This window comes from Xyrauchen texanus, chromosome 20, assembly GCF_025860055.1.
Source record: "Xyrauchen texanus isolate HMW12.3.18 chromosome 20, RBS_HiC_50CHRs, whole genome shotgun sequence".
NCBI classification, from domain to species: domain Eukaryota; kingdom Metazoa; phylum Chordata; class Actinopteri; order Cypriniformes; family Catostomidae; genus Xyrauchen; species Xyrauchen texanus.
Genome location: NC_068295.1, coordinates 1,468,739 through 1,486,308, shown reverse-complemented (window position 1 = coordinate 1,486,308; position 17,570 = coordinate 1,468,739). Strand labels below are relative to the sequence as shown.

The following is a 17,570-nucleotide window of genomic DNA, read 5'->3' as shown; positions in this document are numbered from 1 at the left end:
ATATATATATTTTTCCCTCCCTTGTCCCCTCCCTCATCCAGGTAGACGGGGATGACCTGCCGGCAGATGGTGTGGAAGACACGTGCCTCCCCAGGGAAAAAGGGGGGGGATGTACGTCATGCCGGGGGCTCCCCGGCCTGAGAGAACAAGGGAGGAATGTGGCAGGGCGGAGGGCGGGCCAGGTCGTGATTCCGCACACCCAGCAACCAATCAGGCTTAGCTGACTGGAAGCTGCAGTGCGAGAGAGAGATTTACAGACAGCTGTCCGACACCTTTAAATGATGGTTATGGGAGGAATGTGTCACAACACACAGTGCATCACACCCTGCAGCGTATGGGGCTGAAACTGCCCAGGGCATGCCTCTGATAACTACCCAAGGGTTGCCCTTTCTGACTACCACAGAGAAGCGCCCTATAATGACTGCCTCATGGGGTGCCCTTGACTACCCAGGGAGGCCCCAGGGGTGCCTTTGACTACCCAGGGAGGTCCTTGACTACCCAGGGAATCCCTTGACTGCCCAGGGGTGCCCTTGACTGCCCAGGGAGGCCCTTGACTACCCAGGGGTGCCCTTGACTGCCCAGGGAGGCCCTTGACTACCCAGGGGTACCCTTGACTGCCCAGGGGTGCCCTTGACTGCCCAGGGAGGCCCTTGATTACCCAGGGAGGCCCTTGATTACCCAGGGAGGCCCTTGACTGCCCAGGGGTGCCCTTGACTGCCCAGGGGTGCCCTTGATTATCCAGGGAGGCCCTTGATTACCCAGGGAGGCCCTTGACTGCCCAGGGGTGCTCTTGACTACCCAGGTGTGCTCTTGACTACCCAGGGGTGCCCTTGACTACCCAGGGAGTCCCTTGACTGCCCAGGGGTGCCCTTGACTACCCAGGGAGGCCCTTGACTGCCCAGGGGTGCCCTTGACTACCCAGGAAGGCCCCAGGGGTGCCTTTGACTACCCAGGGAGGTCCTTGACTACCCAGGGAGTCCCTTGACTGCCCAGGGGTGCCCTTGACTGCCCAGGGAGGCCCTTGACTACCCAGGGGTGCCCTTGACTGCCCAGGGAGGCCCTTGACTACCCAGGGGTACCCTTGACTGCCCAGGGGTGCCCTTGACTGCCCAGGGAGGCCCTTGACTACCCAGGGGTGCCCTTGACTGCCCAGGGAGGCCCTTGACTGCCCAGGGGTGCCCTTGACTGCCCAGGGAGGCCCTTGACTACCCAGGGAGGCCCTTGACTACCCAGGGAGTCCCTTGACTGCCCAGGGGTGCCCTTGACTACCCAGGGGTGCCCTTGACTGCCCAGGGAGGCCCTTGACTACCCAGGGGTGCCCTTGACTGCCCAGGGAGGCCCTTGACTACCCAGGGGTGCCCTTGACTGCCCAGGGAGGCCCTTGACTACCCAGGGGTGCCCTTGACTGCCCAAGGAGGCCCTTGACTACCCAGGGGTGCCCTTGACTGCCCAGGGGTGCCCTTGACTGCCCAGGGAGGCCCTTGACTACCCAGGGGTGCCCTTGACTGCCCAGGGAGGCCCTTGACTACCCAGGGGGGCCCTTGACTGCCCAGGGGTGCCATTGACTGCCCAGGGAGGCGCTTGACTACCCAGGGGTGCCCTTGACTGCCCAGGGGTGCCCTTGACCACCCAGGGGTGTCCTGGGCTTTAAATCTGTGTGATCTAGTTTGGTGACCCCCCCCCAACTCAAGAACTTTTGGGCATGAACAACAAAGGAAAGGCCTTTCCAAATTATTCGAATTTGGTGCTTTTTGTTTGGAATAACAGAAAGACCAGGAACATGGATATAAATGAAGTGAATTCTCATTTGACCGTTGACGTTGAATCATCTTTGTATTATAAAACATCTCTTCTCAGCTGCTCATTAGGAATGGTGGAGTTCTTGCTGTACGTCTCCCGGCTGGCAACACTCAAAGGGTGTGTTAATTACTGCAGTAACATCTCTCGGCCTAAAGTCTGTTTGACATCCAGATGCTTTTCTAGCACCTATAATTTCATTGTCATTTATTTCATTTCATTTATTTATGTATTCTCTTTTCATGGTAATGCAACACGAAATGCCACAACAGCAATTTAACAAATCCAACAAACACAACAAAAGTACATTCCATGATAAAAAGAACAAGAGTAGAAAGAAGAAAAAATAAATCGCATAAACTCCTACCCCATTCTTACAATAAAAAAATTTACAAATTAGATGACCTCACCGACATGACAAAAGATAACAACAACAAAAAATATCAAAATAGCCCAGACCAGATAATCTACTTTCAATTTGAACAATTTTCCTTTTTTTTTTGTTTTATTTATTTTTTATTATTAATTCTGCTTACACAACACTAAACAAACAAACAAAAACAACAATGATGGAATGATGACAACGAGACCATTGTTGTTGTAATTTGATCAATTTTCACAATCATCTTTATATAAATTAAGTATCTTCTGTTTATACTTGTATTTAAATTGTAGAATGTTTGAACAACATTTTAGATCATTTTCTAGAAAATTCCATCTTTTCACACCAGAAACTGAAACACACATTTGTTTGAGGGTATTTCTAGCAAAAGGGTGTTTAAAGTCTTTATTTCTTCTGCTTGTCCCACTATTTACAGTAAAAAGAATTGCAGTCCATGCGGTAACAAGCAGTATTTTGCTTTATGAACAACTAATAAAGTTTGTAAAGCAACCAAATCCTTCAGTTTGAGTAGTCCTGACTCCAGAAACAGTCCTGTAGTATGTTCTCTTGGAGTAACTCCATTAATTATTCTTATGGCTCCTTTTTGCAAAATAAATAAGGGCATTAAATTAGTGAAATAAGAATATCTCCAAACAATACATCAAATATGGCAAAATAAAGGAACAATATAGGATTCTCATTGCCTTATAATTTAACATAAACTTTACTTTACTCAAAACGGCAATGTTTTTACAAATTGTATTTCTTACATAAGATATATGTGACTTCCATTTAAATTTTTCATCAATGAGTACTCCTAAAAACCTCAATTCTGACACTCTCTCAATAATTATTCCATTTAAAGTCAAACGAACATTTACAGGGCATTTTTGATTTGTAAACAACATAAATTTTGTTTTACTTAAATTTAACGACAGTTTATTTTTATTAAACCATTTCTGAAGTAGAACCAATTCTTGTTCAATAGTTTTCATTAATATTTTGATGTTCTTTCCCGATACAAAAAAATTAGTATCGTCTGCAAAAAGAACAAAACGTAAAATCTTTGATTCATCACAGAGATCATTAATATATAAAGTAAATCATTTTGGCCCCAGCACAGAGCCTTGAGGGACTCCACACTTAGATTCATGGCCTATATACTCGACATATTGTTGTCTATTTTCTAAGTAACTAATAATCCAGTTTAATACTACACCTCTAATTCCATATGTCTGTAATTTAGATATCAATATACCGTGATCAAGAGTGTCGAAGGCCTTTTTAAGGTCAATAAAAACACCAACTGTGTGATTTTTATTCTCCAATTCTGTGGTAATGTCTTCTGTGATTTTTATCAAAGTCACAGCTGTTGAGCGGGTGCTTCGAAACCCAAACTGATTATCATGAATCAAAGAATGTTTTTCAAGAAAATAATCCAATTTTTTAACAAAAAGCTTCTCCAGAATTTTTTAAAATTGCGAAAGCAAAGATATCGGCCTATAACTTGTGAGACTATGCCTATCACCAGATTTAAAAAGGGGAATCATTTTAGCCACCTTCATTTTATCTGGAAAGAAACCTGTATTAAAAGACAAATTGATTATATATTTTAATGGTCTACTAATGCAACTTATAGTTTCTTTAACAACATATCTAAGCCATCACTATCGCATGAATGTTTACTTTTTAATTTAGAGACAATAGAAATAATTTCACTCTCACTAACTTCATCAACAAAAAGAGATTGCATGACTCTACTTTCACCTGTGTGAAATAATGACTTTAAGCGCCATGCCTTGAGTTAAACTCCTGACAACCTTTACCAATCACAGCTAACATTTTACTAGCCAGTAATTGTCGTCCTTAACCCACAACCTCGCCGACTCTACGGGCATCTCCATTCGTCTCTATGACACTAATGTGTAGATTTATGTCCTAATGCGGATATGGCCTTATACACAGAGCTCAATGAGAGTACGAGTGGATTAACCAAAATAACACAGTGTGTTTGACAGAGAGTAGCACACTTATTAGTGAGCATCCAGCAGTGCTTTAATGACACTACTGAGGGGGTGATTTCACTAAAGCAGCATGTCATGTTGAGAAAGTACTACATGTTTAAACAGTCTACTGTCTGTTGGGAAGATATTCAGAGTTCATTTGGCAATTTCATTGAGACTCCAGAGAGACTGTGACATCCTGTCAAATACTGCACTGCACGACATGACAAACACAATGGGAAGAACAGCACGCTCGTTTGCTTTATTCTACTAGTGTCTGAGCGACAATAAACATATTGCAACAACAATTACACAAACACAACCGTTACTTTTGTAACACACATCACAATTAAGGTGTCAAACATATATATTTCTATTCTTCTTTAGATTAACATGCACTGATGAATCATACACTATTAAACCAGACACATGAATTAAAGTAATAAAACACATTTAAGTCTCTCATGCGTCTCAGAAGGAATTGGTTCTAACTGTATATTACATTAAAAATCTAAACAACCAAAAGCATGTGGAAATATATTTACTTTATTCACACAACACATGCTAATCTTTAACTATACATATATCGCTAGAAAGAACCGTCTCATTTGAGTCATTCATTAAAAAGAACCGGCTCATTTGATTCATTTGTTCGGGAATCAGACTACACTGGTCGTGCTGTATGTTTTGATTCATTAAAAAGAACCGGCTCATTTGATTCATTTGTTCAGGAATCAGACTACACTGGTCATGCTGTATGTTTTGATTCATTAAATAGAACCGGCTCATTTGAGTCATTTGTTCGGGAATCGGACTACACTGGTCGTGCTGTATGTTTTGATTCATTAAAAAGAACCGGCTCATTTGAGTCATTTGTTCGGGAATCGGACTACACTGGTCGTGCTGTATGTTTTGATTCATTAAAAAGAACCGGCTCATTTGAGTAATTTGTTCGGGAATCGGACTACACTGGTCATGCTGTATATTTTGATTCATTAAGAAGAACCGGCTCATTTGATTAATTTGCTCGGGAATCGGACTACACTGGTCATGCTGTATGTTGTGATTCATTAAAAAGAACCGGCTCATTTGAGTCATTTTTTCGGGAATCAGACTACACTGGTCGTGCTGTATGTTTTGATTCATTAAAAAGAACCGGCTCATTTGATTCATTTGTTCAGGAATCAGACTACACTGGTCGTGCTGTATGTTTTGATTCATTAAAAAGAACCGGCTCATTTGAGTCATTTGTTCGGGAATCAGACTACACTGGTCGTGCTGTATGTTTTGATTCATTAAAAAGAACCGGCTCATTTGAGTCATTTGTTCGGGAATCAGACTATACTGGTCGTGCTGTATGTTTTGATTCATTAAAAAGAACCGGCTCATTTGAGTCATTTGTTCAGGAATCAGACTACACTGGTCGTGCTGTATGTTTTGATTCATTAAAAAGAACTGGCTCATTTGAGTCATTTGTTCGGGAATCAGACTACACTGGTTGTGCTGTATGTTTTGATTCATTAAAAAGAACCGGCACATTTGATTCATTTGTTCGGGAATCAGACTACAATGTTCATGCAGCATGTTTTGATTCATTAAAAAGAACCGGCTCATTTGATTCATTTGTTCGGGAATCAGACTACTCTGGTCTTGCTGTATGTTTTGATTCATTAAAAAGAACCGGCTCATTTGATTCATTTGTTCGGGAATCAGACTACTCTGGTCTTGCTGTATGTTTTGATTCATTAAAAAGAACCGGCTCATTTGAGTCATTTGTTCGGGAATCAGACTACACTGGTCTTGCTGTATGTTTTGATTCATTAAAAAGAACCGGCTCATTTGATTCATTTGTTCAGGAATCAGACTACACTGGTCGTGCTGTATGTTTTGATTCATTCAAAAGAACCGGCTCATTTGAGTCATTTGTTCGGGAATCAGACTACACTGGTCGTGCTGTATGTTTTGATTCATTAAAAAGAACCGGCTCATTTGATTCATTTGTTCGGGAATAGTACAACACAGTTCGTGCTGTATGTTTTGATTCATTAAAAAGAACCGGCTTATTTGAGTCATTTGTTCGGGAATCAAACTACACTGGTCGTGCTGTATGTTTTGATTCATTAAAAAGAACCGGCTCATTTGAGTCATTTGTTCGGGAATCAGACTACACTGGTCGTGCTGTATGTTTTGATTCATTAAAAAGAACCGGCTCATTTGAGTCATTTGTTCGGGAATCAGACTACACTGGTCGTGCTGTATGTTTTGATTCATTAAAAAGAACCGGCTCATTTGAGTCATTTGTTCGGGAATCAGACTACACTGGTCGTGCTGTACATTTTGATTCATTAAAAAGAACCGGCACATTTGATTCATTTGTTCGGGAATCAGACTACAATGTTCATGCAGCATGTTTTGATTCATTAAAAAGAACCGGCTCATTTGATTCATTTGTTCAGGAATCAGACTACAATGTTCATGCAGCATGTTTTTGAATCACTAAAAATAGTCTGCTGATGAGAGCCGTGTGTGGGGACCGTTAACGGAACTGGAGATAATGAAAATCTTACAGTTCCTTTATGTTTAAAAATAGCACTGGTATATTTTTCTGAGAAGTGTTTCACAGGAGATCTTGTCAAGAGTTCAGATATCTCAATATAAACTTAAAAATTTCCCATTAAATTCTTCCAAAGCCAAATGATCTACACAATCCATGTTCATTTTACAGCTCTAAACTCTTAATACATCTCATGTGCGTCAATTTGTATTCCTCCTCTGGAGTTTAAAGGAGAACTATCACAGACAAAGTCCATTAAGTCTCCTGAGCTATTAAAGAGAAACATCTGAGTAAACGTGATGGATGGGCTTTTATTGCGTAATGACAGTAATGATGTTGATGCTATGGCTATCTAAGACAAGACTCGGGTCAGAACACTAGCGCATCCCGAAAACTAGGCCAGTTCTCAGCGGTTCTCAGCGTCAAATGCTGAATGAAAAACACAATGATGTTATTCAGAGGCAAACAGAAATACACACAAAATACACAAACAATGTTAACAATTAAAGCTGCTGTTTTGAGAGCCGACAGGAAACTACGTTGGTGTAAAAGGGTCAGCTGTGTATCTGCTATGACATCACTGTCTAAAAGCCTATTTCCTCTTCCTGTTTCCTTCCAATAATAGTGTCAGTGAATATAAAGTGCTCTCATTGACCCCAACGTCAAGTGGAACAAACTGCTGGAGTTCAGAACCGCTAATCTCTGAGTTCATGACTAACGGGGATGTGCACGATGCCGTTTGTAATATTCGGTCACCCATGAGGTTTCAGGAATGGTTATGTGATTATTTGTCGGAAGTGGGAACTTGGGAATGAAGAACGTTTATTGCAATGCATACGTGTCAAACTACAACTTGTGATGCGCCAGACCTTCTCGAGATGCTGAAAACAAAAGTGAGTTGTGGCGCAACGGTCAAATACATCCGACTAGCATGTGTTTAGATCAGACGCACACACAAACATGTGTGAACAGCCCCTAACTTGCCCTATACATGAAAGAATTGCCCTAAACCCGATGGTCTGTCGGATACTGTCGGGCTTGGATCCGTTTGAAGACATTTATTGCAACTGAAGTGATCATGCTAACGGAAGTGATGCACATGTTAGCGAATGTATTTTTAATTAAAGTTAAAAACACTTACAGAAATGTTCTATGGTGGTAAAAATGGCACAATGATGGTGTCAGCTGGTAATATAATGGCACTTTGATACACAGCATAATAATAATGGCCAAATCTCACCAAACCGGTCAAGAACACGTGCAGGTCAAATGTCACCCCCAAATCAACCGAAAGAAAAACTAAATTATAATTTGGTTCAATGAAATCTAAACTATTTTTTTGCACCATTAATATTTGTTTGCATTATTTTACCCACAATTTTCATCACTGTAATATGAAAAAACTAAAATAAATATTTTATATAAAGTATTTGTTTATCATGGTAATATTTGTTGTACTGCCCTAAAAATGTTATAAAAAAAGAATAAAAAATGATATCTATATATATATTTTTTAAATAATAGTATCATGATGAATAAATCCTTTAAATTATATATAAATTAAATAAATAATAATAATAATAATAAATAGATATATTATTATTATTTATTTAATTATATATATATATAATTTAAAGGATTTATTCATCGTGATACTATTATTTAAAAACTAAATAAAATAATAAAAAAATTATATATTTTATAAAATGTTTATTCATCATGGTACTATTTGTTGTACTGCCCCAAAAATGTAATAAAAAAAAAATATATATAAATTTTTTTATTATTATATTTATTTCTTAAATAATAATACTACGATGAATAAATCCTTTAAATTATATATATATTTATTATTATTATTATTATTATTTATTTAATTTATATATATATATATATATATATATATATATATATATATATATATATATATATATATATATATATATATATATATATATACACATGTACTATTGGTTGTACTGCCAAAAAAATACAAAATAAATAAAACAAAATTGAAACTAGAATAAAGTAAAAAGATTGTACAGTTGTAAACTGCATACAGGTGATAATAAGAATTTGGAGGGAAAATTATCATTCTTAATTCCCAATGCAAAGACCTTAATAGTCTTAAAAACATGCTTTCATTTTCATGCTAAAAAGTTTTTTTAGGGGGGTAAATATACCCCTGAGAGTGCAAAATAACTCAAAATGTAAATAATTATTTAATTATTTAAATATTTAAAGAAATTATTAAACACATCAACTTCTGAATAAATATATTTAAAGTTATTAAATTAATAAATAAATCAATAAAAATAAATAAATGTCCCTGCTGTTTATATTAGCATTATTTTGCATACATTTCTGATATCTCATTTACACATGAGCGTTACAGGGTAACGGGGGAACAACCTGGAGTTAAGTGTCTTACTCAAGGACACAATGGTGGTGGCTGTGGGGATCAAATCAGTGACCTTCTGATTACCAATGTATTATACAGTGCACTTATTACAGGGACAATCCCCCCGGACACAATGTTGGTGGCTGTGGGGATCTAACCAGCAACCTTCCGAGTACCAATGTATTATACAGAGCACTTATTACAGGGACAATCCCCCCGGAGCAACCTGGAGTTAAGTGTCTTACTCAAGGACACAATGGTGGTGACTGTGGGGATCGAACCAGCAACCTTCTGATTACCAGCCCTGTGCTTTAGCCACTATGCCGCCACTATCCATTATTGAATGACGGCTCTCTACATAAATCAACCCAAAGATAATGCTAAAATGACATTTTATGATTTATTGAATTATGTTCTAGTTTCATAAACGATTTAATTCAGTATTTTATGATTTATTTAAATATTAAAATGCTTTTTTTAATCATTTATTTTTGAGTCATTTGGCCCTCCATAGAGATTCACACTTACAAGGTCATTTAAAGAATACCAATGTGTAACCATGGTAACGTAATGACATGTTGTTGATGTTTTTAGTACTGTTTTTGTAAATGCAAATGTTTCAACAGTGATGATTTGGATGAAAGCTGTGAAATGATCATATGAGTGTCCGAGTTATAACAACTAACAGCATGAATAATATACCTTTAAACATGCATAATTACCCACAGGCCCAATTTGTCCAGCAGATATAAAGCACAAAATCATTGACTTTACATATTTTATCATAAGATCATCTTTGGCAGGTCAGATCTGATTAAACTGACCTTAAATATTAAATCAGCTCCTCTTTAGAAATTCACAATTTGCAGTCGGTGGAGCGGAATGAACACTGATGTTTAAATGAACAACCGTGAAAACCTTGTACTTCTGCAACAATGAAATCTTTCTAGTTTTAAAGGAGATCTATTATGCCCCTTTTTATATGTAATATAAGTCGCAGGTGTCCTCAGAATGTGTCTGAAGTTTCAGCTCATAGATCATTTATTATATCATGTTATAAAAGCCTCTTTTTGGGTGGAATCAAAAACACGCTGATTTCGTGTGTGTCTCTTTAAATGCAAATGAGCTGCTGCTCCACGCCCACTTTCTGGAAGAGGGCTGTGCCTTTGCAGCTCGTGCTTCGGTTACTACAGCATCAACATCAAATCAGAACCGATATGACTGACAGCGTAAATACTGGAGTTCAGGCAGGACTGGGAAGAGAAATCGTCGCAGGATTTTACACAGCAACTGGCCCAAATGTTGAGCGGGGGGAGTTCACTATCATTTTCTGTATATCACGGCGCCGTTTTGTGGTCCGTTCTGCATAACACGGAGGCTCATTTTAGCTTATTGTGGCCCATTCGGCACATTTCACGGCCGGCTCGGTTCTCCTGATGGCCAGTCCGCCCCTGATCGGCCCCAAAGTGTGTCGGCCCACAGGGAAAATGCCCGGTATGCTAGATTACCTGTCCACCATACAAATCCCTGCAGAGGATAGTGAGGACAGCTGAGAATATCATCGGGGTCTCTCTTCCCTCCATCAAAGACATTTACACCAAATGCTGCATCCGCAAAGCAACCAGCATTGTGGACAACCCCACACACCCCTCACACAAACTCTTTACCCTCCTGCTTAAATCAATCAAAAGTTATAACATTACAAATATAATTGATCATAGTGTCCAAAAACATCTCCAAACAAATAAAAGATAATAATTGTACATAAGAACTAATTACACATGCAAACACAACAATGACTAAAGGTTTGCATAGCATGCAGACATGATTTTAGTCATGAGATTTCACAGAATGAGTTTCATTCTGTGTCATTTGAGACATCATTGAGTCTGTGTCGTGTATTTGGCGCCATCTCCTGGTGGTCATATGTAACATTGTGCTTCATGTGGATTATCTAATGATCTATACATCTGATTATCTTGTGTGTGGACTCGACTGAAAGATAATCACAGACTCTAAATAATGGTTTGTAACATTCTATGGTCCATTCGTGAAGTTATAAGCAACACCAACATAATGATTATTTGGCGGGCCCATCCGAGCTTTAAGGGTTAAAACAACATATATATATATATATATATATATATATATATATATATATATATATATATATACAGTATATATATACTTTACAAGGAAAATGACATAAGATAGTTTGTCTTGTTTTCAGAGCATTTGTTGTGAAGTCTTCGTTAATGCACACATTACCAACACAACTGCACGCGAGACTTTGACATTCACACAGCAATTAAAGATCACCGCCTGCCCTTTAAATGTGCTATTCTGATCATTTCAATCGGGATTCAATATCAGCATCTCAGTATGTCTGTCTGAAGATAACGGTTGGTTAAAAGAGCGATTGGAGGAGAAATCAATCTCTGACCTTAACAGAGGTCACAGGAATCTAGATATTATATGCCATTTATTTTTCATTGTACAGAAAAAAGCAGTGTGAAGATTCAGCCAAATATCTTATTTGTCCCTTTGGGCTTACCTCGGGATATCTGGCGCATTCCTTGGATAATAGTGATATATATATATATATACCTTTTAGGCCTCAACTGGAGGAATACAAATGGCCTGGATGTAGAGGCAGATAATGTTTTGGAATAACATATTTCTAGTGATTTATGGACCATCATTTCATGTTGTTATTGATATATACGATACGTGCATGACTGGAAGCCAAATCTCCCCTGTTATATCTTCACAACACCGAACAATAATAATAAGATGGAAATGTCGATTGTACTCACAGTCTCTCTAGAGCGCCCAGACCGAGGAAAGAATTATTTTTCAGCACGGAGATCTTATTGTTGCTCAGGATTCTGAGGAGAGAAAACGACACAAATATGCACAGATGTGACAAAAGCCATAAATACAGAAGAGGATTTACACATAGTATTATTTATACAGCAACGAGTAAAACGTAAGGCTGGGTGGAGGCTTCAGCGCTATTCTCCAGCAGCATCCACGTAGCAACTCACCACACGTCCCACCGAGAGCTGAGAACCCCATTATAGCTCAATCCATGAGGAGGTTACTCCCATGTGACTCTACCCTCCCTAACAACCGGGCCAATTTGGTTGCTAAGGAGACCTGGCTGGAGTCATTCACCACACGCCCCACCAAGAGCGAGAACAACATTATAGCGACCACGAGGAGGTTAACCCATGTGACTCTACCCTCCCTAGCAACCGGGCCAATTTGGTTGCTAAGGAGACCTGGCTGGAGTCACTCACCACACGCCCCACTGAGAGCGAGAACCCCAATATAGCAACCACAAGGAGGTTACCCCATGTCACTCTACCCTCCCTAGCAACCGGGCCAATTTGGTTGCTAAGGAGACCTGGCTGGAGTCACTCACCACACGATCCACCGAGAGCGAGAACCCCATTATAGCGACCACGAGGAGGTTACCCCATGTGAGTCTACCCTCCCTAGCAACCGGGCCAATTTGGTTGCTAAGGAGACCTCGCTGGAGTCACTCACCACAAGCCCCACCGAGAGGGAGAACCACATTATAGCGACCACGAGGAGGTTACCCCATGTGACTCTACCCTCCCTAGCAACCAGGCCAATTTGGTTGCTAAGGACACCTGGCTGGAATCACTCACCACACGCCCCACCGAGAGCGAGAACCCCATTATAGCGACCAGGAGGAGGTTACCCCATGTGACTCTACCCTCCCTAGCAACCAGGCCAATTTGGTTGCTAAGGACACCTGGCTGGAATCACTCACCAAACGCCCCACCGAGAGCGAGAACCCCATTATAGCGACCACGAGGAGGTTACCCCATGTGACTCTACCCTCCCTAGCAACCGGGCCAATTTGGTTGCTAAGGAGACCTGGCTGGAGTCACTCACCACATGCCCTACCGAGAGCGAGAACCCCATAATAGCAACCACGAGGAGGTTACCCCATGTGACTCTACCCTCCATAGCAAACGGGCCAATTTGGTTGCTAAGGAGACCTGGCTGGAGTCACTCACCACACGCCCCACCGAGAGCGAGAACCCCATTATAGCGACCATGAGGAGGTTACCCCATGTGATTCTACCTTCCCTAGCAACCGAGCCAATTTGGTTGCTAAGGAGACCTGGCTGGAGTCACTCACCACATGCCCCACCGAGAGCGAGAACCACATTATAGCGACCACGAGGAGGTTACCCCATGTGAATCTACCCTCCCTAGCAACCGGGCCAATTTGGTTGCTAAGGAGACCTGGCTGGAGTCACTCACCACATGCCCTACCGAGAGCGAGAACCCCATTATAGCGACCACGAGGAGGTTACCCCATGTGACTCTACCTTCCCTATCAACCGGGCCAATTTGTTTGCTAAGGAGACCTGGCTGGAGTCACTCACCACACGCCCCACCGAGAGCGAGAACCACATTATAGCGACCACGAGGAGGTTACCCCATGTGAATCTACCCTCCCCAGCAACCGGGCCAATTTGGTTGCTAAGGAGACCTGGCTGGAGTCACTCACCACACGCCCTACCGAGAGCGAGAACCCCATTATAGCGACCACGAGGAGGTTACCCCATGTGAATCTACCCTCCCTAGCAACCGGGCCAATTTGGTTGCTAAGGAGACCTGGCTGGAGTCACTCACCACACGCCCCACCGAGAGCGAAAACCCCATTATAGCGACCACGAGGAGGTTACCCCATGTGACTCTACCCTCCCTAGCAACCGGGCCAATTTGGTTGCTAAGGAGACCTAGCTGGAGTCACTCCGCATGCCCTGGATTCAAACTCACGACTGCAGGGGTGATAGAATCTGTACTTTTATTAAGGAATTACATAATTAAGTACAAATCAAGGTGCATGATTAATTGGGTTCCATTTTGTTATATTATTAATCGCACTAAATTAACGCGTTAAATTGAAAGCCCTACATATAATATAATATATGCAAAACAAATTATATTTGTGTCCTAAATTCTTCACTTTCACACATTTTTTTAGGTGAAGTGCACAATAATCGTGGTTATACTCAAATACTTGCGTTTAGATCAATAACTGCGATCAAGTGATTATTTAATCATCACAACAGGCCCAGTCCTTACGGATGTTATATATGTTTGTGATGAGGAGGAGGGCGGGGCTGGACCGTGAGTGCACACGGCCGGCCCCCAAACGGGCTAATCCGCTGAGGAGAGGGATAAAGCCGAGCCGGATGCGGCAGTTTGAGAGAGAGAGAGAGAGAGAGAGAGAGAGAGAGAGAGAGAGAGAGAGAGAGAGAGAGAGAGCGAGAGAGAGAGATTTTTCATTTTTTCAAAAATCTGTATTTAACAAAAAAGTTTTTACATAAAATCAATACATAAATATTTGTAAAACTATTTTATAAATAATAACAGGTCGCAAAGCACCTTTATGACATCATATTCCTTCAAAAACTGTTCATGACTTTGTTTAATCAAAGCTGCAAATATCTTTTCAACATTGTTTTGCTCAATTTGATCTTTTCCACTAATGTAAATGGCCATTTTGGATATTTTGGATTTCAAATGGATATTACCCAAAATAAAATTGAACAACTGACACTTTCGTATTTCCGTTTTTGAACAGATTTAAACCCCAAAATAAAAGTGTGTTCAGAAAACTCTTCATTAAAACTGTTAAAAAGATTTTGCAAAACATCAAATAAAGGTTTCAGCCTTAAAGAAAGCATCAAAGTGTGAAAAACAAAAATGACAATCTTGACCAACACTTGGATTTAAAACAGAAATAAAAGCATTAACTGCAATAATACCGTGTAGAATACGCCACTGTAAATCTCCCGCTCTTTTATTTAACGGCGGCTTGTAAAGTGCTCTCCATTCTGGTCTAACATTGTTACTCATCTTAAAAACATCACGCCATGGAGTATCAACTCTTCCTTTTTTGTTAAAAGATTTTACACAAGCTATATTACATTTTTTACCACTACTTTCCTGCAAATCCACATCTGTCAACTTTTCACATTCCCCCCAAAAATCCTGTGTATTCACCTAAATTTTGTGAAAGAAGCAGATTTGGAAAACTGATGAACTTTCCTTTATAGTAACCATGACGCAATAAGTTTTCTTCCATCCATTCATCCATCCATCCATCCATCCATCTATCATCCATCCATCCATCCATCCATCTATCATCCATCCATCTATCATCTATCCATCCATCTATCCATCCATCCATCAATCTATCATCCATCCATCCATCTATCATCCATCCATCTATCATCTATCATCCATCCATCTATCATCCATCCATCTATCATCTATCCATCCATCCATCTATCCATCTATCCATCCATCCATCTATCCATCCATCTATCCATCAATCTATCATCCATCCATCCATCCATCTATCATCCATCCATCTATCATCTATCCATCCATCCATCCATCAATCTATCATCTATCCATCCATCCATCTATCATCTATCCATCCATCCATCCATCCATCCATCAATCTATCATCTATCATCCATCCATCTATCCATCCATCCATCAATCTATCATCTATCCATCCATCCATCTATCATCTATCCATCCATCCATCCATCCATCCATCAATCTATCATCTATCATCTATCCATCTATCCATCCATCCATCAATCTATCATCTATCCATCTATCCATCCATCTATCCATCTATCCATCCATCCATCCATCCATCCATCCATCCATCTATCATCTATCCATCCATCCATCTATCCATCTATCCATCCATCCATCCATCCATTCATCTGTCCATCCATCCATCAATCTATCATCTATCCATCCATCCATCCATCCATCCATCCGTCCATACATCCATCAATCTATCATCTATCCATCCATCCATCTATCCATCTATCCATCCATCCATCCATCTATCATCTATCCATCCATCCATCTGTCCATCCATCCATCAATCTATCATCCATCCATCCATCTATCATCCATCCATCCATCCATCTATCATCTATCCATCCATCCATCCGTCCATCCATCCATCAATCTATCATCATCCATCCATCCATCTATCCATCCATCCATCTGTCCATCCATCCATCAATCTATCATCCATCCATCCATCTATCATCCATCCATCCATCCATCTATCATCTATCCATCCATCCATCCGTCCATCCATCCATCAATCTATCATCATCCATCCATCCATCTATCCATCCATCCATCCATCAATCTATCTATCCATCCATCCATCTATCATCCATCCATCTATCATCCATCTATCCATCCATCCATCCATCAATCTATCATCTATCCATCCATCCATCTATCATCCATCCATCTATCATCCATCTATCCATCCATCCATCCATCAATCTATCATCTATCCATCCATCCATCTATCATCCATCTGTATATATATTAGAGGTCGACTGGATTTTGCCTATACGATTACTAAGGTGGTGGAAAAGGCCAATAACTGATTAATCGGCCAATAGTTTTTAAAATGGACTTATAGAAAGTCAAAATGTGTCCAAAATGACTTGAAGTCTACATTAAATGACAAGAAAAGAGCCTTCAAGAGAGGAAAGAAGGAGGCACGTACAAAAGGAGTTCAAATGGAAGCTGCAGGAGAGTCGGGACACCTAGTGTGTATGAGGGCAATTACTGGCTTCAAACAGTCAGGAGGTGTAATGGAGGGTAACCTGGAGATGGCGGACAAGCTGAATCAGTTTTTCAATAGGTTTGACTCTGGACCCCCTGCTACACCCCATCACCCCACTGAGCCTACAGACACAGTGCTCAGCAGTCATTCTCACCAACAACCTCCACAACTGCCTCCCTCACACACATTCTCAATTTCTGACCACGGAGGATCAGGTTAGGAGGAAGCTGAGAAGGCTTCACCAGCGTAAGGCTGCAGGACCCGACTACATCAGTCCCAGAGGCACGTGCTGATTAACTGATTGGAGTGCTTCAGTGTGTTTAACTCGAGTCTCAGCCTGGAGAAGGTGCCAGTACTCTGGAAAACATCATGTCTGGTTCCAGTACCAAAGAAGGGGTGTCCCACTGTTCTTAATGACTACAGACCAGTAGCTGCTTTTGCTCACTAATTTCCCCACGGGGGACTAATAAAGTACCTACCTTAAATGAGATGATGAGTTGAAATAATGTTCCTCTCATAAAGAAACACTGACATACTTTCATAACAAAGCACAACACGCTTTCCCAAGGTTGACTCATAGTTTGCAAGCTCTGTATGGCCATGCATTAGGCACTACAAATCCAATCCAGTCTCTCTCTCATGTACTGCCGCAGTAACAGAGAGTTCAGTGTTTTTGCAAAGTTGAGCGTGTCGTTCAGCAGAACATGAGGTCGTTCGCTTCGTTCCGCCCCCACATGCCTTTTTCAGGCCTGTCTAATGTC

General features: G+C 40.7%; 1 protein-coding gene across 1 annotated transcript in view; it reads right to left on the bottom strand.

The window, feature by feature from the left end:
- The window catches only part of LOC127660790 (adhesion G protein-coupled receptor A3-like), a 222,840-nt gene that overhangs the window by 188,744 nt on the left and 16,526 nt on the right, over nucleotides 1–17,570 (bottom strand). Inside the window, 1 exon segment of the mRNA XM_052151208.1 lies at nucleotides 11,954–12,025. Within this exon segment, the coding sequence (XP_052007168.1) occupies nucleotides 11,954–12,025 (72 nt within the window).